This window comes from Neopelma chrysocephalum, unplaced genomic scaffold, assembly GCF_003984885.1.
Source record: "Neopelma chrysocephalum unplaced genomic scaffold, ASM398488v2 Primary Assembly neopelma1_76, whole genome shotgun sequence".
NCBI lineage: Eukaryota > Metazoa > Chordata > Aves > Passeriformes > Pipridae > Neopelma > Neopelma chrysocephalum.
Window position 1 is genome coordinate 13,741,632 of NW_020897737.1, and position 25,396 is coordinate 13,767,027.

At 50.4% G+C, this 25,396-nt stretch overlaps 1 protein-coding gene across 1 annotated transcript; it reads left to right on the forward strand.

Annotated features, from left to right (window-relative positions):
• Positions 1 to 493: 493 nt before the first annotated feature.
• Positions 494 to 24,737, forward strand: LOC113970270 (cystathionine beta-synthase-like). Its single transcript, XM_027689014.1, has 16 exons — positions 494 to 505; positions 2,480 to 2,634; positions 6,855 to 6,961; positions 8,994 to 9,128; positions 10,416 to 10,495; positions 11,743 to 11,874; positions 12,807 to 12,876; positions 14,426 to 14,517; positions 15,887 to 16,012; positions 16,838 to 16,922; positions 18,536 to 18,641; positions 19,192 to 19,263; positions 20,506 to 20,640; positions 21,208 to 21,316; positions 21,593 to 21,677; positions 23,826 to 24,737. The coding sequence occupies exons 1-16, from the start codon at positions 494 to 496 to the stop codon at positions 23,921 to 23,923; spliced, it is 1,599 nt and encodes a 532-aa protein (XP_027544815.1). The 3' UTR covers positions 23,924 to 24,737.
• Positions 24,738 to 25,396: the final 659 nt, after the last annotated feature.

Sequence of the window (25,396 nt, forward strand, 5' to 3'; positions counted from 1 at the left end):
AAGCAAAGTTTGCTGGGAAAGCTTTTGTCAGCTGCAAGATCCAAGCCATGGTGGTGTGACTGCCCTGCACTCTCATGGATTCCCGCTGCTTTCTGAGGCTGGGGTTGGTGTCTCTGGAGGAGGAAAGGTGGCTCAGGGCCTGATGGGGGGGGGGGTTGGACTGGAGTCCCTTGTCTGCTTTGGTTGTGGGACCAGGTGGTAACACAAGGTTGTTGACTTCTATCTTCGGAGACGCCCTGGGGCCTCTGGATAAGAAGGTTGGTCTGCACACTGGGGGCTGTTTCATCCCTCTGGTGTTGCTGGAATAACGGTTTGCTGGTGTTTCTGTGTTCCAGGGCCATCCCAGCACTCAGGGAACAAACCACAGCACCATCCTCCCGTCCTGGTGTGCAAACCACCAGGGGAGCACAGCACAGACCTCGGGGAGCCCTGCCACGGCGCTTCAAAGGAACTCTGAGCAAGAGGGTGGAAGGAGCGAGTGAGCGGGAGGAGGATGGCAGAAATGGTAATTAAGGCTGCCCTTGGACTCATGTGTCAAGCCACAAATTAATTAGATAATCAGGACCCAGCCACAACATCCTGCTGGCTGCTTGCCTGGCTGCAGTGAGTCAGTCAGGCAGCCCAGGTGTCCAGGAGGGGCAGGGCCGTGGCTTTATGGCCTGGGATGAAGATGATGCTCCACAAACCTGTTGGCCTCTGCTCTCTGTGCTGTGCACTTTGGCTTCAGCATCCTCCTGTCGCCAGCCTGAGTTCCCTGCCTGGGGATTTCCCACTTCCCTTCCACATGGCCACAGGTCTGGCCCCACTGCAGGCAGTCCTCTGTGTTTAGAAATGAGATTATTTCTTCTTTGAGTCACTGGTTGGGTGCTATCAGATTTCAAAATGAAGTCTTTGCTCTCAGTCTCAAGTTAAATGTAGAAGGAAGGTCCAGCATCACGCCTTTGACCATTTCTACCACAGCAAAGTTAATGAAAGCATTATACTTGCTCTAATTGCAAAATGCATCACCACAGAGGTGTAGGAAGACAGGGCAGACTATGCTGCAACAAGCAAGTTAACACCAGCTTTCATTGTCAGTCTAAGTAAGACACAAGTGTCCATCTATGACCCTGCAAAGTTCCTTTAATCAACAAAGGCTGAATCAAGGCAAATTTATTTTGTCAACAAACCAGAAAAGAAACTTCCACTGTACCAAAAATCATGTGTCTTTTCTCCATATGGCTTGTTTCCTTAGCCCAGAGGATTGGTGGATGAATTGCAGACAGGATCACACCAAAATGTGTAACCCTTGTTTCTGCTATTGGTCAGTAGCAGATACTGAGAATAAACTATAAACCCAGACTTCTCCTTTTCTCTGCATATGCACCAGCAATACAGAGAAAACAGCACAAAAAATTTCCTTCTTGCAGAGCACAGGTGCCATTAGGGCTTGTGAGTTTAAAAGCCACTAATGAACTCAACCTTTTCAAACTTGTTTAACTCTTTTCCATTTTTACCTCCTTTGCCCCTATAGTTGTTCCTGAAAATTCCATTTTGACATTATTTGCCATTATTTGATGCACCTTCTCCAGTTCCCCCAGGATTTACAGCCCACTCTCATTACCAGCCACCTGTATCATTTCCAGGCTGATGAATCCTCCCCTCTTGAGGCTGTTTTACTCTGGAACTTGCTCTGTACCCCCAAGCACGTTTGGTACCCTTCCCTGATGTTTTATTTCTATAGATTCTCTTTTCTCACTTTTATACATTTGATGCCATAGTAGGGGTGTCCTCTGGCCCTCTGAGGTCCATCACCACAATAGAAATATTCTCAAATTATTGCTGGGTAGACTTACTCGAAGTTTCTTCACTGAAAAATACTTCTCTTGACCAAATAATTAAGTAGGGAGGACCAAATTTCCTAGTGGAGGGGATGATTTTGAGCAGGGGAAGATTCACTGGAGGGGGTGCACAGATGATGGTTTACGATGTACATGGCCTAGTACACCACTCTGACATAGCAATTTTATCTTGAAATCATAGAATTGTTAAGGTTGGAAAGACCTTTAAGGTCACCAGATCCAACCATCAGCCCAGCACCACCGTGTTAACCATTAGACCATGTCATCAAGTGCCATATCCACGAGTTTTCTGAACACTTCCAAGGATGGTGATTCCGCCACTTCCCTGCACAGTTTGTTCAAATGCTTTACAACCTTTTCCATGATTTTTTTCCCCCTTAATATATAATCTAAACCTCCCCTGGCACAACGTGAGGCTATTTCCTCTCGTCTTGTCACTTGTCATCTGGGACAAGAGACTGACACCCACCTCACTACAACCCCCTTTCCTCCATTCATCCCCTTTCGACCTCCTTTCACCAGTACAACCTTGGTTTTGAAACGCCAGCAGGATGGCCGCCCTGCCTTCACACCCAAATGCCGTTTTTTGCCTCCAACAGTTACTTCCCTCCCAGGTGTCCTCTATTTCCACCCCTCAGGAGCTGGCCAAGGCGTGCCCGCTCTCGAACGGCGGCTGCGCGGGAGGTCAGGAAAGCAAAGCCGACGGCACGTGGATCCTTCCCAACTTGCCCAGTAAGTGCACGTGGACAGCCACGACGCCTGCCAGCAAGTCTCCACACTCCTGTGTGCCCCTGTAAGTAATTCTTTCACACTGGTTATTTCAGAGCGCAGCTCAGTATCTTTTTCTGAGGTTGAAGTACTGCTGTTGCACCAGGATGGTCACAACCAGAAGTCGGCTGTTACACTAATGATGGTTTATTTTCCAGTAGGCAAAACTGACTCAGTATCTCCCCTTCAAGAAGCTCTTTCTCACTCTCTTTAATTTTGGAGAAAGATGTGACTGGCTCAAGTGTCAGTTCTGTGTTTTGCAGCACACTTCTGAAAGCATCTGCTTGTTTGGGGCGCCTTATTTTAGAAGAACTAAGAGGAACATATTTCATAGACAGACTTCAACCAGGGACTTGCACACTTCTGCAAAGAGGACTGAGCGAGGTTTGGTGTCACACAGCAGAAGTACAGGCACTCCCAGCTGCTAGGCACTCAAGGAGATGCAGGAATGACTCTTCTAGCTGTAGAATAAGGCAGCATATACCCCAAAACTGTGGTACCCAGCCCTGTCAGTAACAGCCCTGCAACCATCAGCCCAAGGGCTGCAGTTTTGCTGCCCTTGTCCATTCAAACAAACCAAAGGTGTGTGTGAGAAGGTTTCAAAGTAACACCAATATTTTTACTGATGGCTGAGAGACCTCACAAAAATGGATTACCAGGGCCTGGGAGTTTAAATAAGTATAAAATGGGCACGCAGAGGTTGCCCACTCTGTGTAAGCAACCCAGTGCAAAGCAAAGTGCTTGCTCTGAGCTGTTCTTGCCCTCACAGCAACAGGTTCCCTCCCGGGGTGAGGTGAGGCTGTCAAAGGGCCCCGACTAGACTTGACAAGAGGTGCTTTAATGACCTGGCAAATGAGACACAGACAAGCTGTTAAAGATAAGGCCGTCCCATAAATGTCAGGAGAACTGCAAACACGTCCTTGCAGTGCAAGGATGTAAACCAGGAATTCAGCTCCAGCGAGTGAGGGACTGGAGCCCATGGGAGGTGCAGCACTGCTCTGCATGGTCATGCCTGACCACATGCCTGGCAGGACAAGGCCAAAGCACAGCCATCAGCATGTGTGAAGTCCAGAACAGCCTCTGGGCTGGCCCATGAAGGAGGGATGAATGGGCTCCAAAGCCTCCAAGTTGATCCAGCAAACTGCATCCAGGCACTCGCTCAGTGCAGCCCCTGAAGCTGGTGCCCGAGGATAGAATCAGCTCTTTTCAGTCAAACTGATATTTTTTCCCCCCTGAATTATCATGCAGAGCAGGAAAACACTCTTGGATTTTACCAATTTAGCATCAGGGTGCCGTGGGGCAGCCAGGTGTTGCCAGTGCCAGGGCCCATCCCACCCCCAGGACGTGGGCAGCCAGGGAGGCATCGCGACAGCTCCAGCCCCCAGCACCAGGCACCTCTCTGGGAATGGGGTCTGGCTGAGGGGGCCCACACAGCATCACTGAGGCAGGAACTGAAACACAACCCGCTGTACAGCAGTGAAGAAAATACACTGGCACACGTTACACCTTTTCTTTTACAGTGTGGAGGGGGGTTTGGTTTCCCTGCTCACAGATGGCAGCCAGGGTAGCAAAAATCTCTGGATTTCCTGAGAGTCCCATGTGAAATCTGATTGAGTTTTGGGTGTAGAAGCAGAGAGAGAAGACAAGATGTTATTTTAATTCAGAATATTAATATTTTTTTTTTCAGTGATATAGAATTAGCTCTGCTATCCCTTGAGCTAACTCTGACCTCATCAAGAATCCTTTGCTTTGCCAGGACTGGTTTTCCCCTGGATACCTTATGGAATAACAAGCCATGAGTAAAAGCAGGAATCTTGGATAAAAACCATCCTTGTCCGCTGCAATCCTGAACTGATACCAGCATCTGCAGGACTAGACTGTGCCAACCACATCCAAAGGCGTTTGTCACAGATCTTTGTGTCCCCATAGACTTTCTGCCTTCAGGCTACACACACAGCGCCCTCACAAGGAAGCAGACCATCAACTGCTGTTTTTGTAGTAAAATATGGTAGTGATTAGGAAAGGAATTAGATAAGAACTGCAGAAAACTTGCCTGAGAGTGAGAGAGAGGCTGCTCTGTTTAGGGGACGGGTAAGGAGTGGCAGAGCCAAAGAGCAGCCCAGTTCTGGCTCCCACCCTCAGTGCCCTGGCAAGGCTCACCCTGGCATGCAGGGCAGCACATGTTTCCTTTCCCTTCCCCATCCCCTCACCATGTCCCACCACTGCAGAGCCTGGACCTGCTCAGTACCTCTCAGGTCCTCACCACGGGAGGGACGTGGACCTGTTGGAGTGAGTCACAGAGGAGGCACCGGGGTGACCAGAGGGATGGAGCAGCTCTGCTGTGAGGAAAGGCTGAGGGAATTGGGATTGTTCAGCCTGGGAAAGAGAAGCCTGTGGGGTCACCTACTTGCAGTCTTCCAGCACCTGAAGGAGCCAACAAGAAAGATGGAGAGAAACTATTTTCAAGGGTCTGGAGTGACAGGACGAGAGGAAATGGCTTCAAATAGAAAGAAAGTACATTTAGACTAGGTATTAGGAAAAAATTCTTTGCTGTGAAGGTGGTGAGGTACCGAAACAGGTTGCCCAGAGAAGCCGTGGATATCCCATCCCTAGAAGTGTTCAAGGATGAGGCTCTGAGCAACCTGGGGTAGTAGAAGGTGTCCCTGACCGTGAAAGGGGGTTGGAACTTGTTGAACTTTAAGGTCCCTTCCAACCCAGGCCCTTCTATGATTCTATGATCATGCCTTTCTGGGGTTCAGAGGGCATGGTAGCATCCCATTTACCACAATTCGTAGCTGAAGGTAAATAAATGGCCTTGCTTTCTTCTCTCAGGCTGACCTCCTGCAGTCTAGATGTGTAACATAACAATGCAGGTCACTCTCAAGAGAGCCAGGCTCTAGTTAATTGTCACCTGAAGGAACTGGAGTCTCCTCATGCCGTAGCTCAGCCCCACTGAAATCCCTGAGCATTTTGTTGGCTTTTAGAGCAGATGTGCAATGGCTGCAGCTTTAGGGGAAGCTCATTTATTGTTATTGCCTCACATTTACCAACACTCTGTAGAGGCCGTGATACCTCTGCAAACGCTTTACCCAGAGGGAGGGTAACAGCACACGTGTAATACTCCATCATCTCTGGGCTAGAGATTCAAGGAGACTGGCTCCTTTTGGTAGTAAAGACCTTCACTAAACCACTACCCCTGCACTCCTGCAAGGCAAGAAGTGTTTGTATCACGCTTGTAAAACCTGGAGAGAGGTGTGTGTGTCTTTAAGTAACCCAGCATGTCACCCTGCACCATATGGACTCTCTGTCAGCAGCCAGACATCTGCCCGGCCGTGATAGCAGACAGGGATAACTCCAGGTCAAGGTTCAGAGGATGATAGTGGGCGAGAGCTGCACAAAGCAGAGCTGAGCAGTGAGGGAGGGGGGGTTTGTCACCCCAAAAGGAGAGAGAGACATGCTGGTTTGCAGCCAGGGGCAATGTGCTTGTGGCCCAAACAAACACAGCCCTCATCAATCCTCTCCCTCCAATGCTGAACAAGCTCAAGGATGTGAGTTCCATGGCTGCCTGGGAAGGTGTGTTCTGTCCTGTGTTGGGCAAAGAGGTCTTTTTCATCCTGGTTGCAATTGCTGTGATGTGGTTCTTGGCTTCTGCCAGAGTCTGACAGTGGCTAACAAAACCAGGCAGCTGGATTTCACTGATCACAGAACTCAGTTTAATCATTTGCAAAAAAGCCCCCGGAGTCCTCTGTGACTTGCGCTTGTCTGATGGCTTGGAGCCATCCTTGCAAGTCTGGGAGTCCTGGCCAGGCAAGAAAGAATTGGCCCAGAGACAGCTGGAAATACAAAAAAGCAGACGTGGTGCTGGGTAGGACAGAGGAAAGAGAAGGAGCCCTGTGTTGTGCACAGCCTCCTGTCTTTCTCACCCACAGCATAAAATCCTGAGGCTTGTCAGCCTCTTCCCACTCATTATAGAGGCCTGGGGCCTTGCAGAACAAGACATTTCAGAACAGCCCTGAAAATTAATTACCTTATTTTTTTATGCAAAGAACTATTAACTCATGATGGAAAACTACAACTAACCCCTGGGGCCATTAATCGTTGATGGGGACTTTTTCTCTTGGAGTTGGGGTGTCTCTCTGTGGCCTTGATAGAGTTGTTGAAACCTCACTTAGGTTTTATCTTGGTTTATGTTGCATAAAAAATAGCTTTGATATGACTTTTTTTTTCCCCCCTGTATTATTTCAGGACAGAAGAAAAAAAGATCTTGCCCAATATCCTCAAGAAGGTTGGCTGCACCCCAATGGTCCGAATCAACAAGATTGGGAAGTCCTATGGGCTCAAGTGTGAGCTCTGTGAGTGTCCCCTTTCCACCAGGTTTTTCCGTGCCATGAGGTGAGGGTGAGGTGTTGGAGGGGGGCTTCAGGAGAGGCTCTGTGAGAGCAAGCACAGGTGGGGAGGGACAGCTGTGGCACTTGTCGGGTGCTCCTGCTTATTAGGTTCTGCTACAGTAATTTTTTGAACCAAACAGGATGGTTTCAAACAGCAGTGAGAAGGGGGCTGGTGGTAGTGAGGCATCTCTCCTCCCAAATAAGAGCAACATAAGCTCAGAGTATTTCTGGGCTAAATTTGGGGATGGGTGGATGACAACATGGCATCAGGCAGGGATGCTGCAGCACCCAGGGTAGCACATGGAGTGCACAGGGAAGACTGGCTGAGCCTTCCTGAATTATGGTGGATGGAATTGGGCATAGTGCACGGCAGGACCCTTCCTGCAGCCTGTCCAGAAACAGGGAGCAGCTCAGGCTGTGGGGGACACACACCAGTGTCACCCCTGGCTGCTGGGCAGAGCTCCCACACGCCGGGGAATCCTCTGCCAGGTCAGCTGGAGCCAGGCCAGGCACTGCTGTCTGCTCCTGGGGGCAGCTGCTTCCCTTGGGGACCTTCCCAAAATGCAGCCCCAGGCAGAGCAGAGGGATCTGCAGGCAGATGGGGTTATCAGCAACATGACTGCCAGTCCCTGGTGTTAATAGTCAGGCCAAGGTGCAGGGCCAGGTTTTCCAGCAGGGTCCAAGTCCTCCACCCCAGGAGATGTTAGTGCAGCGCTGGTGCTGTCTCATGAAAGGGTCAGTTTTAGCCTGGTGCCCTACAGGTACAAGGATGATAAGATCAGGTCTGTCCCTATGGACTTTTCAGTGCCTTTTCTGTAACTTCTAACCCTGATAACAAATTTCATCCGAATTGGGCAGAAAGACAGATTCTCAGAGGCAGAAAGTTTCATGAGTGTCTCATGGCTGGGTAAGGAGGAGGGACTTGATGAGTGCTCATCCATAATGAAATGGCAGAGTGGGGCCTTGTGGTCCTGTTTGGCAGCTGGGAATCCTGAGGGCAACTAACCCCCCACCAGGCACACGGACACATGGAGTGTGCTGTGCTTTTACACCAGATCCCTTCTCAGGATTTGGGATCTTTGGGCCAGTAATCCTGCAACCCCCACGTTGCACTGCCTCTCACTTCCCAGAATGAGACTTGAGGGGATAGTGGGAGACCATGGAAGAGAGGTGGTGCAGGTGGGAGGGCAGCTGTGCAGTGTCTGGTCCACCTCTGAAGCAGCCTGTCCCTTGGAGCACGTCTTGCTAGGGCAGGAGCCGTAGGGGCATGGGAGGATTTGGTGTGGGATAAGCTGGGCAGATGCCGTTTTCTGGGATGTTGTCTCCCTCCCCTGGCACAGGAGAGGAAGGAGAGCAGGACAGGCAGAGCAGCTACGTGGTCCTCTCTGAGCAACACGTCAGCACAGGCCCTGTTCCCAGGAAAACATAGGAATTCTTGCAGCACAGCTGCCTCAAGAGGCAGTTACAGGTGGATGGGATTACCCTGTATTTCCTGTGCCTCCAGGGATCTCTGTGCAGCTGAAGTTGTGGCACTTTGCTTTATAAAATGTAATGATGAGCACGAGATTTCTTTTCCCATTTGGGCTGCTCGGGCGTCAGGTTGATTTCTCAGCCAGAAGTAGCTGGGTCTCTGCCAGGATGAAGGGAATGACACCCTGGAAGTACCCATTTCTCCCTGTTGTCCATAAAACAGAGCCCAGTACCCCCAGTTCAGATGTAGGTGCTCATCAGAGCCTTGGTAAGAAAACTCCTGCCCTGAGTATTAGCAGCGTGGAGGGCCCAAATAGGACTTGCAGTTTGAAAGTGCCTTGGCAAGTTACTTGATTTTTCAGTAGCTCAGTGAAGGAATTATAATTTTGGCTGACACTTGGAAGTGTTCTTTCTATTGCTCGCTTTTCTTTATGGCACCTCATTCAGGACTACAGACCATCCCTACAGAAGGGACATTTTTAGGCACCTATTAAAAAACTGATGGAGCCTCCCCTTTCACTTGCAGTGGCAAAGTGCGAGTACTTCAACGCGGGGGGCAGCGTGAAGGATCGCATCGGCCTCAGGATGGTGGAAGATGCAGAGAGAGCTGGGATTATAAAACCAGGAGACACCCTGATTGAGCCCACTTCAGGAAACACAGGTGGGAAGGGCAGGGATGGATGCTCCCTCTGCCTGGGTGCTGGGCAGGGGGTTGTTTTTGAGCATCCTGGGGTGTTGAGGTGCCTCTGCTGAAATTCCCAAGGGCCCCTTTGCAAGGGTCCCACGCCTGCAAAGGTGTGCTCAGAAGTAAGGCGAACACCCTCAGGACCAGGGGCAACCCCAGGAGTTTTCAGGCTGGGAAGCTTTTGAGGACTCAGAAGTTCCCAGAGAGGGTTTCGCTGATGGGCTGGAAGAGAAATCATCTGATTTTTTTTCCTCGTCACTGTCATCTGTCATCCCATCGCATTATGGCGGGGTGCAAGGTGAGGGGGCACAACATAGGAGACTACCCTGCTATTTTGCAGCCTCCACAGGGCCACTGGTGAAAGTTTTAGTGTCCCTTTGCTGCTCCCTGCCCCATGACAAGCCACATGTGTGCGCACAGTGTGCTTTCGTACAAAAAGGCACAGCAGAGGCTGTCGAGGTGCTCTAGATGTAGTTGAGGCCATGTCTCTCGCTGCACTCCCTGCCTCCTCCTCTCTAGCCATGCAGAATGGGTCTCATCTCTAGGAATTTTGCTCCTTAGTGGCTTGTTGCCACAGGCAGCCCCAGAGCCAGCCCCCCACCTTGCCCCAGCCGCTCCCCAGAGATGGGGTGAGGGAAACCTGTGTTCCCCCAAAGCTGTTCCATGTGTGGATCTTGCTGGGTCCCTGGGGCAGCTGGAGTCGCAGCAGGCTCCCTACAGCCCCTCACAGGGACACACTGCTCCAGCCTCACCTTCCTCCTCTGGCTGGGGAGCAGCTGGCTCCATCCATCACCCCCGGTGAAATCGGAGCAGAGCTGCCCTTCGCCCGCTCGCCGCGGGGTGACATGTGCAGCTTAATGTGTGTGTCTGACACCCCCACACACACAACTGAGAGTGTTTGAGGGGGGAGGGGAAGGCACTCCTGAAGCAAAATCACCTCTCTCCTGTTTTTCCAAGAAGAAAGGAAGAGGTCTGAGCCTCAGTGAGGGGAGGAAAGCGCTCCCCAGCCTTGCTGTTCGCTCTGTGCCACACTAATAGACTCCTGAGAGCAAGAGGGACACTGCAGCACGGCTCATCTGTTAGCACATCCTCCTACACTCTCTGGTGTTCCCAGCACATCCCAAGAGGCTCGTGGAGGATGCAGTTCATTGGTGAACATTTCTAGGTTCTATTTGCTGAAGGAGAGAGGAAGCAATGCATGTTGGCCCGTTGGCTTTTCCAAATGCTCTTGTTAACCAGTTCCCTTTCCTCCCCACCACCCAGGAATCGGGCTGGCACTGGTGGCTGCAGTGAAAGGTTACCGCTGCATCATCGTCTTGCCAGAGAATATGAGCATGGAGAAGGTCAGAGCTCTGTACGGTGCTACCCCCAGCCAGGAAACATCTCCTTCCCTGTCCCTCTCTGCCTTCCCCTTTCTAAGCCAGAGTGCCCTCTCTTTTAAGGGGTAATGAGCCTGGTGCACACACTGCCAGAGCTTTGTAGCTCTTCGGAGGGTCAACTCTTGATGGAAAAAAGCCCCCTGTGATGGCCTGGCTGACTGTCTGGTGTCAGCAGTGCAGCTGGGGTGACGTGTTAGCCAAACACAGTGTGTGGCTGCAGAGAAATGGAGCAATATCTGGTGTGTGGGAGGGTGAGGCCTGATTGGAGTGGAGGAGAGGCAGGCAGATGCCAGGGCTCACCTGACAGTCCTGCTCACTTCCCCTCATGCATCTGAAAGGTCACTTGGTCTCTCTGTGTATTTATGGTTTTCTTTAACCTGGAGACACTCACGGTTGCCTGAGCTGCTTTCTTGAAGTGGTGCAAGTCATGTCATTTGCCCCAGAGCTGATGATCAGGTAAAACTGCCATCCTGGAGATGGCAGGAATCCTGCCTTGGTGAGCCAAAAACCTCACAAACTATTCAGCTGAACTTGTGCCAGTGAAGCCTGACCTGGGTCCTGACCTGGCTCAAAAATGAGCCCTTCTCCAAAGTGCTGCCCTCATTACAACCTAAATCTTACTTAAGCTCAGTCTGGAGCAGATGCCACCTCCAGCTGCCATGGGCTTTATCTCCAGGTGCCCCCAACGCTCTCCCACCCTTCTTTTTTGACCCTTTCTGCCCCTGACACTCACATCTCCCAGGGGATTATACCCTTGGTCTGATTTGTATTTGCTCCTTCCCTGTACTTAGTGAGAGAAGAGAAGGGACTTGGGGCAAAGACAGCTTTAAGAGTTCCCCTTTGTCTGCAGGGGCTCAGACCCCAGCACACAGGAGACACTGTTCCCTACCTGATTCCCCCTGCCCTTTTCCCAGGCACCACAGAGCAGCACAGTGTTACCTCCCTCTGCCCTGTCCCCAGTCTGCCCTCCAAGTAGGACAGGGCACAAGGCCAGTCTGGAATCCATGTGCCAGCTTCAGGCAGGAGGCCCTGGGGTGCCAGGAGCATGTCAGAGATAGTATATTCCAGAAATGGACATTGTGTCTCCAAATGATAAATGTCCCCCCATGCAAAGCTCCTCTGGCATCTGACACTGCCATGAGCCCCCAGGTTTGGATTACCATCCCTACATGGGATCAGTTGCATTACATCTACTCTTCTCCCTCCCAAAGGTCGATATTCTGAAGGCCCTGGGTGTCGAAATTGTGAGGACCCCGTGCACCCGCTTTGATGCCCCAGAGTCGAACATCCGTGTTGCCTGGAAGCTGAAAAGTGAAATCCCAAACTCTCACATCCTGGACCAGGTAAAGGCCGTCCCTCCACTGAGTCTCCTTCCAAACACAGTTTATAGGGTGTGCTCCAGGTGTGCCTGTGCTTGGGAGCTTTGTTCAAAAGTGGCACTGGAGGCAGATTTCGTCAGCGTTTTATAGCATCTGAAGCCTAATCTCCCCTCTGCAAAGCACAGGGTGACAGAAACAAAATAAGGGACACTTCCAAACCTGTAACACCCCTGCCAAAGCCTGGATGTGGGTGAGGCTGGGTTTTCTTGCACAATTCAGAGACTCCTCAAATTGCTTCAGATTTAACTTTGACCTGAAAAAAAAAATAATCACCTTTTGTGCCGGGCTAGCAAACTCTTCTACCTCAAAAATAAACCTCATACTGTAAAGGCCAAACCCCAATGACTCACACCAGTGGTTTCTGTCTTGAACAGGAGGGTATTTCTCCCTTTGGTCTGACCCTGCTGAGGGAAGGCATCCCTATAGAGAGCAGGGAGCTCCTGGAGTGCAGGAAAGTCAGGGAAGCTCCTTCCTTTTAAATAAAAAGGAGCTCAAAGGCTGAATATGCTTGTGGCAAATCCCCCTGTATAGGCTTGTGGCAAATCACTTGTGGCAAATCCCCCTGTACAGGCTGGAGAAGCCTTCTGGCCCACAGTTCCCAGCCACCTGACCAACCCCACACCTAATGGGCACCAAGTGCCAGAGAATGAGTGTTCATGGTCACGTTTAATCTTCCAGTGTGGAAAAATCCCGAGTGCCCTTGGGAATCTTGTCCCAAATTGACCACCAGAAGGAATACCTGTATCTGATCTGGCCGGGTCCCAGTCGACCCCTCGCCGGGGAGACGAGGGGGCAGCTGCCTGCTCTGGGTACAGCTCATCAGGAGCTATTGCTAGTTTGGTGTTTGACCTGCTCTTCACACGGTAACTCCTGCTGTTCTCTGTTGAAACAAACAGTACAGAAATCCAAGCAACCCCCTGGCTCATTACGACACCACGGCCGAGGAGATCCTGGAGCAGTGTGAAGGTACAGTCTGGGCTGTTGTTTCTACATGCTGAGGGTGTGCAGAGGGCTGTAGCCCTCTCTGAGAGGCTTATTTTATGTCATTTATTGACCTGAATGTCCAGAAACAGCCCAAAGGGCCTGTGTAGGTGAAGGCAGTGTTATCTTAATAATACTGACACACGGGGTGTAGCAACTGCTCCTAATCCACTCCAGGTACACCTCAGCCTGCAGGACTTCCCAGCTATGGCCTCCCACTGCACAAGCCTGAGGGAGGAGACCAGAGGCTTAAGAAAATCAGGCTGCACCTAAATGAGAAAGAGCACATCTCCTGGTGGCCACAACACCTCTGTGACCTGTCGCCTGGGAACACAAGATGTCCCAAGAGGCCTTACTGGGGAATATAAATCCATCAGGGCATGGCAGGCTGCATCTGATCCAGCACACTCATTTGCAAGCCAAAATAGACCAAAACCGTCGCAAACTAATGGCATTTGAAGTGGCAGTGGGGGAGGATAAAGAACTATCCCAGCCCACGTCTGTGCAAATAGAGGTGACATTTATTGCAAGTTCTGGGAACACTGTAAAATATAAACAGGACTCGAGGGTTTAGACTGGAGAGCAGTTATCACAGCTGTAATGCAGTCAGGCAGCAACAGGAACAAGAGAGTCCCAGTCTTCCCTGCACTGCAGCATAAGGATTTGCTCCTGTGGCTGCCAGCCATGGTTTATAGGTTCCCTTTTCCCTATGCAGTTGCAGCATCAGGTTTTGAAGGCCTGACTCCGATTCTGCTTCTACCAGTCCTAAATCTGTATAATTTCACCAGTGCCAGTGGGGCTACATCTGACCCAGATGTGTGCCAGGGCAGAGCTCAGCCATCTCCCCATTGTGGATGCCAACACAGGCTGAAAAGTTGTGCCTGTCAGTGACACGTGCTGCTGCTCACGTGTGCGCTTTGCTGCCACGTGGTGGGGTTTGAAAGGGATGGAGGTGCTGTGATATTCCCTCCCCTTTAAGGCACAGAATCACAAAATATCCTGAGTTGGAAGGGACCCACAAGGATCATCAAAGTCCAACTCCTGGCCCTGCACAGGGCACTCCAAGAGTCACACCATGTGCCTGAGAGCGTTGTCTAAACACCTCTTGAGCTCTGTCAGGCTTGGTACTGTGAATACTGCCCTGAGGAGCCTATTCCAGTGCCCAACCACCCTCTGAGTGAAGAACCTTTTCCTGTTATCCAACCTAAACCTCCCCTGACATAGCTTCATGTTGTTCCTTTGGGTCAGTAGATGCCAAAGATGCAGAAATCATGGAGAGCTGGAGTGGGAAATCTGGAGGTCACCTTCAGCCCCCTGTGCTGAAGTGGGATCAGCTGATCCTGTAAACTCATCTGAGCTTCTCCACAGGACCAGGCTTTGTCCACCAGCATGGCCTCTGCCTGGCCTGTCCTCACGTGGGTTCTAGTGGCCAAGGGACACGGGCTCTGCTTCTGCACAGGGCCCTGAATAAAGGGAAGGTCATGCTGCAGGCCATGCTGAGTCCCTGCAAGCCTCTCTCTTCCCTGACCTGCAGGCAAGGTCCACATGGTGGTGATTGGGTCTGGCACAGGAGGCACCATCACTGGCGTCGCCAGGAAGCTGAAGGAGAAGTGCCCGGAGTGCAAGGTAAGCCAGGAGGCAGGGCTGCCATGGTTTTCATGGGATCAGAGAATGGTTTGGGTGGGAGGAGACCTTAAAGATCATCCCATTCCACTCCCTTGCCATGGGCAGGGACACCTTCCTCTGGACCAGGTTGCTCAGAGCCCCATCCAGCCTGGCCTTGGACACTTCCAGGGATGGGGCAGCCACAGCTTCTCTGGGCAACCTGTGCCAGTGCCTCACCACCCTCACAGTAAAGAATTTCTTCCTAATATCCAATCGAAACCTACCCTCTTTCAGCTCAAAGCCATTCCCCAGTGTCCTGTTGCTGCATGCCATTTCCTGCCTGTGCTTCTGATCACAACTAACTCCGCGGCTCACCTGAGCCAGCAGTTGATGTCTCCACCTATTTGCTTTTTCACAGCAATCTTGGCTTTTGTTGGAAGCAGTTTGGTGATCCTTAGGTTGGCCTAGACCCACCCAAGTGCCTTAGAAACCAAACTTGCCACAGCCCCACTGAAACCCCCGCCTGCCTGGTGTCCTGCCCTGTGCAGGACAGTGTTGGATGCCCACTGCAGGCCCAGTTGATGGCATCACTGCTCCTGGTTAACCTACCTGATGGAAGTTTCTGTTCTGGCAACTCTGTGAGGGGCACAGATTGTGCAAGGGCTTCTCCTCTGCCGTTGCAAACCCCTTCATGTTTATGGTTGACATCAGTAATGATGCTTATCCTGCAGAGCTTGTGCTTCAAGGCAGATGGGAGGCTTGACAGATGCTGCCTGTCTGGTGTAGTCAGTATATGAGCAATCCCTGTAGCACCAGAGAGTTGTGGACCCATCATTGGAGGACCAGGTTACCTCACTGACTGATTGCAGCTGTGTGTGGGGCAGTGTCACCACCCCTCCTTCAGCTCTGAGCTGAGGGAGGCAACCTCAGCCCAGACATAAAACTGTAAGCAACAAGGGAGGTGTCACCATGAGCCAGCACAACTAGATCCAGAAAGGATGGCTGTAGCCATGGGTTTCAACACGTTTGAGCTCTCTGGCTGGCTTTACCCTGGAGCAGATTAAAGAGCACTTGCACTGTCCTAAGGGTTGAGCTTTGGAAGTGGGAGGCTCTGCCAAAGGGGTGATGACAAACACCTTGAGAGTGATAACATTTTAAGCCACCAGTCACTTCTGCAACAGCTGAAGACTACCTAGGATCTATTTAAAAAGCCAGTGGGAAACAGCACCCTTTTATCCTGGAAGCTCTCCACACTGCCAGTGGTTAGGGATATTAATGAATATTATGGGAAGGAAAACATTGCTGACAAGGGCACGGGTGATTTTTCCTTTCGGTTTGTGTTTGTTTCTGAGCTCCCTTTGTGGTTTAACAAAACTTCCTTCCCTCAAAGATCGTCGGCGTAGATCCCGACGGTTCCATTGTTGCTCTGCCCAGTGAGATGAACAAGACAAACACCACAACCATTGAAGTGGAGGGCATTGGGCACGACTTCATCCCTACTGTCCTTGACAGATCAGTAAGTAGTCGTGTGATGAGAGGCCTTTGCCTGATTTTTGGTTTTGCATCCAGCCTACTCCCGAGTTCAGAGGTAGCCAGCTCTGGTACTGGCTGTAGCCTAACCCTAAGGCTCTTGCACACCTTCCCAGTGCAGAACAAGCTGTTGTGGAGGGATTGGGACCCCAGCACTGACTAAGTCTGATTCTAACTGAATTTAACACACAGAAGAAATCCTGCACCATGTATGGGCTGGAAGACAAGATCCAAGCTCTGTAAGACAGCAAGCAGATCATGAACCTCGTACCTCTTCCTGTCAAGTTTACTCTCAGTGTATCACCTGCCACAAACCACAGAGTTTTAAACCCCTAATTCAGGTTACCTGTGTGTCCCTGCCCTCATTCTTAGAAAGGTCCCTCAGATTCTTCCTGCTTTCAGGTGTGTGTTAACAATGTCTCTGCTGTTGGCACATGGATGTAGAGCTGACACCTGTAATAACCCAAACCTCCTCTTGTAGCTGCATCTGATTCTACCTGGCAAAATCTCAAGCATTAGTGTAGTCTGGCCTGGGACATCACAACACCACTTCCTCTTCCACATCCTGACTCTGGACCTGTCAGACATCCCTAACTCTTCAAAGAAAGGGTGCTGGCTGAAAAGGTCAGAGTGGGTGCCTGCAAGCAAGGACACGCCTCCAGACCAAGAATGCCCTGATAAATGCATTGCTCCCAATAAGTGTGGAGGGCAGCTCAAAGCTGCCAGATGTTGTAGGCATCAGCATGTCTCAGAGGGTCAGGACAGCCTTAAACAGCACTGCCAAAACCCAGCCTTCTTGCTTTCCTTTCAGGTGGTTGATCAGTGGTATAAAAGCAATGACAGAGAGTCGTTCCTCATGTCTCGCAGGCTGATCAGAGAGGAGGGATTACTGTGTGGTAAGCACCAGTGGCAACAGCTGCTTCTCCTGACAAACTTTCTGAACCTCTTCCTTTTGGGACCAAAACGCTTCAGGGTGGGTGTTCCCTGCCTTTTGTGTCTGCTGGGTTAGCAGGGCTGGGTGGCTGAATCCCGAGCTGGTGTGTAGGTCACTGCAGATCTCAGAGGTGTGTCCACGAGTCCGTGGTCTGGGATCTGAGTCATGGGCCACAACAATTATAGAAGCAATAACTCTCCTCTTGCTGGAGCACTTTTGCAGTGTAACTGGATCTTCAGGCCTAACTCTGTGCAGAGTAGAGTTACACAGGCTGAAGAGAGGATTAGTGGGGCTTGGGGCAGGACAGGTGGGCTAAAACTGCCGCTCCACTAACAACTCTGCGAGGCTGTTCTCTGTGTCATTGCCACACCAGAGGTGCCAGGTTTGGACCAGGAAAGCCTGAAAGTAAAGAAGGTGTGAGATGTTCTTACTGAGTATTTCTCCCCGTGCCAACGAGCTGTAAGTGATCCCACTGGCCTTCCAAAACGAACAGGTGCCCTCAGACAAACCCTGCCTGTGCCCTCAGAGCCACTACACGCCATCAGCATGTTTTCACCCTTCCCTGCCACTGAGCAGGTAGCTGTAGGTTTGCATCCAGGACCAGACACCACATAGGCTTGTAGTTACAGCTGATAAAAGCCCTGAGCACTCATATCCAGGGAGTTTTGGAAAAGATCAGGCCACGTGTAATGAAACACTTTAATGTTGATTTAACCTAGCAGGCACAGAGTCACTGTGTTTCAACAGAAACCACTTGCTGGACTCAACTATAATTTGTGAACAGCCTCATGTTCCCTGAACTGCATTTTTCAGGGCCATTCCTCATTTGTTTGAAAAATGTGACCCGGTGATAATTAACCTGCTGTAAAATACGTGCTGCCTTGAGTGCAGTGTGTAATTGGCACTCAGATAGTGGAACGTGTTTGACTTCCAGTACTCAAACTACTGGTGGAAGAATTGCTTCTGTAAAGCAGGGACCTGCTCTCCCTACGTGCAGCAAATCACATGTGTGCACACAGACATAAGGAGTGTTTAAGTCTTCCCATCACGTTGGCCTGGTATTCCAAGCATGAATGTAATGTTTATGGTTTTTTCAGTCTTTACAATGCATTTAAAGCCAGTCTTTGGTTTCCAAGTATGTCAGCCAGAAGCTCCAGAATTGGCATGGTCTCCTCCTCACCCAAAGGAAGGGTGTGGCGTGGGCAGAGTGTTATGAATGTCCCTGTATTCAACATTTCAGACCTTGGTCTGCCCACTGAGCCACCACAAGAAGCAGCTCCATGAAGTTCACAAGGTGACTCTTACGCTGCCTCAAAAGCCCATTGCCAAGAGCCACCATATGAACACAACCCTCCATCCCTAACTCAGGTCCCTAACGTGACCCTAAAGCCTACAGGGCTTTGGGATCTATTCCTCCCATCCCAGTGTCCCGAGCCACCGTCCCACAAAGTGCCACCTTTGCCTGGGTGCCCCTGCACCACTATCTGGGGCAGCCTGTGCCCCCCATGCTGGGACTGTGGCCCTACACCCTGTGCAGCCCTGACACTTGTCTCCCTCTCCTTGGTACCCACCCAGGAGGCAGCTCGGGCAGTGCCATGTCCGCCGCCGTGAGAGCTGCCAAGGATTTGAAGGAAGGTCAGCGCTGCGTCGTCATCCTGCCCGACTCCGTCAGGAACTACATGTGAGTTTCCTGCTTCCTCACCTGCTTCCCAGCATCAGGGTGGGAGATCCCACAGCCTTCTGCCCCATGGGGACCCTCAGTGGCCTGAGCTGAGCCCAGGTGCTGGGAGCTGCTGGGGAACCACCCCGATAACTCTGATATCATGGCACACGGAGTGAGCCCAGAGCTGGGAGTCTCCCTCGGGCAGATCACAGGGAAAAAACTAAATAAACAACAGGAATAAACTGCACACCACCATGGCAAGCACCAGGAGCCGGGTGTTGGGACACTTGGGGTGTATTTCCTCTTGTCACTGACTCACTGCACGGAGCAGGAGCCAGCCAAGCTGCAGTTTTTGAACTTGCATGCCTAAAGTTAGGAAGGCAAATAGCTGGCATGCTTCGAGGAGTCACTGAGCACCCGCAGCTCCCGTTGACCTTAAAAGGGGCTGAGAGCAGCCAGCTGCAAAAATCATGGGAGCCCCGGGGGCAGTGCTGTGGTCTAGTGCATGAAACAAAGCACGACTTCTTCTGGGAGGCTCACAGACCCTCTCTTTGTTGGTGATTTCCAGGTCCAAATTCGTGAATGATAAGTGGATGATAAAAAACGGGTTCCTAAATGACATCCGGGAGCACAAGCCTTGGTAAGACAACTTCCGCTGGGATAAACTGTGCTAAGGGAATCAGCTTTCTGAGTCTGGAAATTATTATCTTCAAAGGAAAGCATTCTCTTTTAGTATCTACAAAAATACAGTACAGTCCAGATCCCTCTGGGGAGGCCATAATGTCAGCTCCTCTCTTTGGAGTGGTTAGATATCCCAGTTCTCCAGTCAAAGTCTGTAAAGGAGCCCTTTATGTCCCAGACTAGCTGATCCACTCCCACGTGGCAACCACTGCCCAGGCCACCTAAACCCTGCTGAGCAGAATGGCCGAGGTAGATATTTAGCTCCACACAAAACCTCCCTCTGCTCTACAGCTGATGTTCAAAGGACCATTGGGATGGTGGGGAGATGTGTCCCTGTTGTAGCAAGTTCCCTTTCAGACAGCTCTGAAAGTCTTCTCAGGCAGGGGACAGTAAATTTTAACTCCCCAGAACTGCTGGCCAAGAAACATGACCAACTCATCTGTCTCTTAGACACCACAGGTAAAAAATCCCCTCGAAACAGGGAGTCACAGACAAACTGCTGATGCCAGTTGATGTGTGGCTGTGATGCCAGCTGTTTAGAATTCAGCTCAAAGACAGCAGGTACCATTGATGTCACCTGCTCCCTTGGGGTTACTGCAACCAAAGGTTATTGCAAAATATTTCCCAAAAACTTAATACATTTCTAGGGACTCTGGTGTCTGGTTAGGATTGCTCTTGGCCTTTCCAGCCTCTAGTATTGCCCTGCCTTTTCTGCATGGACAGAGGACTGAGCTGGGAGGTGCCTGTGGTGCCCCACAAACAAGTGTAGCTTGTTCTTCATAAATCACACCAGCATCTCTGCCAGGCCTTCTCCTAGAGGAGCTGCAAATGCTGCATTTTGAGGACTGGGCATACAGACTAAAGAGGTAAAACTGGTAGGTCACCCATTTAGGCGTTGAAGTGAAGCCCTCAGTAGCTTCCTTGGATTCAGGACAGCTCAGCACCGTGCCTATTGCTGGCCTCAGCCCTGCCTCTGGAGTTGTTTGAACACCAGGCATAGGGAAAGCTTGGCTTCAACAAAACCTGGCCATGAGGGACTTGTAACATTACTGCTTTGGGGACTGGAGTGGGGCTGGCTTTGCAGGCAGGCAGAACACCCTTGCGTGGCTGGGCTCATTTCTAGTGGCCTTGCCTCACTGTTCAAGGCCACAGCTGTGCATCAGAGAGCAACAGCTCGGCGCTGCCATTTGTCTTTCAACAGGTGGTGGAACATCAAGGTGCAGAAACTGAATCTCTCGGCCCCTCTCATTCTCCTCCCAGAAGTCAGCTGTCAAAAGGCAATTGAGATCCTCCAGGAGAAGGGATATGACCAAGCTCCTGTTGTTGCTGAGTCAGGGTAACTATTTTTTACTCGCTACAGGGACGGCCACTCACACAGGAGAATCAGTCATGATGAAGGTAAACAGAAAGTCCCATTTACTGATTCAGAGTTGGGGGCTCTTGTGTTGGACTCTGTGTGTTGGACACTTATAAAATATCGTCTGCCTCATTGTGAAGATTCATCAATAAAGCTCCTGTAAATAAGCCAGTTAAAGCCAAAGCCAAATCTAGAGCCCACCAGACTCAGCAGAGGCTGGGTCAGTGCACAGGCAAGGGGGGGCCAGAGGGTGGTGAGGGTTGGATGGGAAACCCCCACAAATAAGCAATTGGAGAGCCCATGAGTTTTCCCTCTCCCAGCTGCTGAGTCCTGGACTGCAGCAGCAGACTTTAGCTGCTGTTAAGCCATCAGCTTGGTGAGGACAAGGAACTTCTTGTCCTGTTCCGATGAGGAGGAACCTGGTGCCTCCTGCTGATGGCAGCAGCAATTTGGTCACTGACTTCAAGTGAAGCAGTTCAGTCCCTACATCAAACGTGTGTCCTACCTCAGGTCTGACCTTTTGAAAACCTCCCTGTTCCCTTACAGACTTATTTTGGGAATGGTGACCCCCAGCAACACCCTCACCTCAGTGCTGGCTGGAAACGCGGAGTTCTCAGACCCTGTTACGAAGGTCATCTATGACCAGTTCTCAAAGGTACCTCTAAGGCTGTTGTCAACCTCTGTCCAGGGATGGGGAGAAGGGGAGAGGGGCAATACCATCACCCTGGTGTCTGAGAGGAGCTGGGAGGTCAATGAAAAGACAGAGAGGTCTCCCCAAAACAGTGTGGGTGGATGAGGGACATCAGATCCTGGCCCAGCTTGATACCACCCTGCCCACTCACAGCTACAACCAGAGACAGGAGCCAGGCTCTGCACCACTGTCCTCTAAATGTGAAGTGAAATGTTAAATGTCTCCTTTTGTCCTGTTTAGATTGGCCTGGAGGACAGCCTTGGGAAGCTTTCCTGCATATTGGAGAATGACCATTTTGCTATCGTTGTACACGAGCAAATGCAGTGTAGGTATCTGCAGAGGAACTCTGTGGGCTTTGTGCAAGTGTCTGAGAGGGGAATGGAAATTCTCAAACTGAGAGTGGAAAGTATCACTGCAGCTGCTCCAGCTGTGCAGCCCCTGAGCCTTTGCAGGAAGGATTTCTGCCTTAAGGCTCTGCAAATCCCTGGAATTGCCAGCTATTCACCCATGTCTTTTCCTGACACCACAGGGATGAGGGGAGAGGGGGGAAGCCTTAACCACTGGACCAGCACACTCCTGGATGTGTGTCCTGCAGGAACATTTCCCAGATCCTGGCCATGGGAGTTGTGTTGTGCCCCCATGCAGGGGTAACATTGAAGCACCCATCAACTCCATCCTTTCACCCTATCCCATGGTTTCCCGTGGAAAAGGTGTTCCCAAGGTATTCATTATGGGGTTTCATTAGGTCCCCTCTGACAGCCAAGGTGGACTGTAGATGACTGCAGGGGTGCAGTGCCTGTGCTGCACAGCACTTGTCTCTTCATATTGAATTCAAATCACTGCCTTGCTGGTTGTGGGCAGCACAGGAAGAAAGGAGGCTTCCATAGCCCAAGGGCAAGGTCACATTAGGTGAAGCTTAGGTGGAATTCAGGCATGCAAGTTGAGAAAACTGAGAACAAATGGGTCAGACCAGGAGCAAGCCCTGTGGCACAGGCAGGTGAGTCATGGGCATTGATGTTGGTAGCCTGGGGCACCTGTGCATGAGACTTACCTGGACCATGGCTGGGCATAGGAATGCTGTGCCAATTCAGGAGCAATTCAGTCCAACAAAGCAGCCATACCAGCAGGTTTGGTTTACTCTCAATCCACTGCACATCCACCCCCTCCTTGGTGCAGCAAACCAACTCAATATGAGTCACCTGCAGTAGGACCACAGCAGCATGAGGGCTGCTGACACATTGATGGCAGCAGGGATCACACCTTGTTCCTCCTCTGACCAAAAAAGGTGCTGTTCTGCAAACCTGACCTAACACACCTTTCCAGTGCCATAAAACATCTACAAGTACAAATTTGACCTTATCTGGAGGGAGTTGCTTTGTTGAAAAGAGTGAGCACCATGAAAAAGCACTCAGGAGCCCCATGTTTAGGTCTGGTAATTTAGAGCTGAAGGGTGTAATTATGTTGATTTGATGGGATTGCACACTGAGCATGCAAAGCATCCCTACTGTGAGCAGTGTCCAGTACTGCCAGCAAGGGGCTGCCTGCTGAACTCTGAGCCTCTGGAACCCACCAAGCCCAAACATCCCAACCCCTCTGCTTGTATCTCCAGGACCTGCTGACCCAAAACCAGCTCTAAAGCTTGCAAGTCCAGCCATCAAAAGGTTGCAAACAAAAGTCTGTCATTCAAAACTGCCTTTGATGCACGTTTCCAATTCTCTCGCAAAAAAAAAATGCTAGGCAGAAATTCCTTTCTTAACTATGTTGTCATAAAACAATTTCTTATCACATTTTGATATAAATTAAATGGTATCAGCCAATTAAATGGCACCCACGAGGAAATATCAGCCAGCTGTATGCAGTGCCTCTTGCTCTGGTTTTCAAACAACACCCCCTTTCTTTTCCAGAGCTGCTGTTTTAATGCCGTCACAGTTACCCCCTTATTTATTACTTTCTTCCCACACCTTCAGAGCTTGCATTTTATCTCGTGTTTGGACTCTGGTGGCTAGTTTTATTTTTATTTAAAAAAACATTTATCAGACAGTTAAAGCAATTGTGGAAGTGTTGTTTTATTAATGGTGGTGTAGGACGTTATGAGAACAGAGTAGGAAAGTGCCTCACTGCTGCTCGTGGAGAGTCTCATTAGTCTGGCCTGAAAAGTTTCGTGGTGACAGAAGCAGGACTGGAACAGAGGTTGGGTAAAACAACTGGGAAATTAAGTTTCCTCTCTGGGAAAGGGTGCTTAATTTGCAGCTGAAACCTTATTGGTGCAACCTTAGTAACCTGACTGAGGCTGCATCAGTCATTTCTGTGGGGGTAGAGCAGAGACAGACGCTGTACCCGTTAAGGTTTTCTTTTAATAAATGAACAGCAGCCTCTGCACAGCTGACAGGAGGTGGGGGTAGAGAGTGGAGGAGTGAGGGGTTATGTTTTTTGGGGGGTTTTCCCACTAAACTGGCATTTTCTGTGCTTGCAGTCGATGGAAATGGCAGCTCCTTCATGAAGCAGATGGTGTTTGGTGTGGTCACAGCAATGGACCTCCTCACCTTCGTCAGCAGAAACGACAAGAAGTAGCAGAGCAGCTCGGCTGCCCCCACGTCCTCCAGCAGGGACAGGTGTGCCCCCCGAGCCCAAAACACCCGGCCAAGGGCACCTTCTACTCTAATCCAGTGACAGTTTCTCAAAATTACTTAGGTGAAAATTGTAATGTATCAATATTTGTCTGCCAAATGCCACCCAGAGCGGCACTAAAGTGAAGATAACTGAAGAAATTGTGTTTAATAGCCCTGTGTGGTTACACAGAGCTTCCCAGAGCTGGATGGGTAACGTGGTGGGGTGGGGATGGACAGGGGAAGTTTGTTGCTGCCCGGATTTTAGCAGGTGGGGGTTTGGTGTGTTTGCCAGCTGTAGGTACCTGTGCACTGCCCATGTTTGCAGCTGCTGCTGGTTGTCCTGGGGAAGGCAAGTTTGATCCTAATTTTGCTGTCAGGCTTATTGTGTCCTGGTAACTGATAATAAAGGCCAGAAGAGCCATTTGCCATGGCTGCCAAAAACAGAAATGAGAACAAATGTGAAAAGAAAGCTGTGGGACCAAACTGAAGTGCCATCAAAACCTGGTTTGGGGGAGTTGCTCTCAAAAGACCCAAAGACCTTTTTGCAATCTTTCTATGAGTCTCAGGAGCTGCTCCAAGGTAGCAACAACTAATTTTAATTTTGGCTTGCTGCTAAGTGGCTAGTCCATATTCTCAAACTAATCTACTTTGTAAGAGGCTCTTATTAACTTATAGAATGCTGAAGTATTTATATTTAGGAAAAGTGTCTCTGCTGTCTATTGTTTCCTGTGTGACACAAGCCCTTATCAGATCTTCTGCAAGTTTTTACTGGAGCAATAACTGTATTTGTCCAGAAAAATAAAAATTCGTTAGCTTTACCTCATCATATTGCACTTACTTTAGCAATTCTGTTACAAAGTGAAGGTTATTAGTCCATGAACGTATTCTCAACTCAAATGAATAAGTTTTGAAGTGCTCCATAACTCCATGAAATCCAGAACTGAGTCTGAATCTGGACCAGCCTGGAACATGCCGGACCCTTCCTGGTGCCCCTGACTGTAACATGTCCTTCTGTGCAACAGACCTGCCTGTGTGGAACAAACCATTCTAACAGGCTGCCCTCTCAGAAATTGTGTGTGTTCATGCAAAAGATATTCCCTTACCGTGAGTTTGAGCAGAAACAAACGCAATATTTGATGTGCTTAAACAGAAGGTTTGCTTGCAGAGCTGGCTGCTGGCCAGGGTGATGAGTGTGTGGCCTGTGGGGCTGTGCCTGGGCACTCACCTGGGAGTGCAAAAAGTGGTAACTTTCAGAAAACAATCAGCTGAAAACCCAGGTGATGGGTTGACAGCAAGTAAGGACAGCCCAGGGTCCTACTGCTCTGTAGCCCTTCACGATGCTCATGGCTGCTATGGATTAGCCTAATGCTCAGTTCTCCCAGCATCAGCATCATCACCATCATCATCATCATCACCAGCAGCAGCAGCAGCAGCA

Coding starts and splice junctions, on each gene's coding strand:
- LOC113970270 (XM_027689014.1), top strand. Junction 6,962..8,993: donor TGGGCTCAAGTGTGAGCTCT/GTGAGTGTCCCC, acceptor TTTCACTTGCAG/TGGCAAAGTGCGAGTACTTC. Junction 12,877..14,425: donor GATCCTGGAGCAGTGTGAAG/GTACAGTCTGGG, acceptor CCTGACCTGCAG/GCAAGGTCCACATGGTGGTG.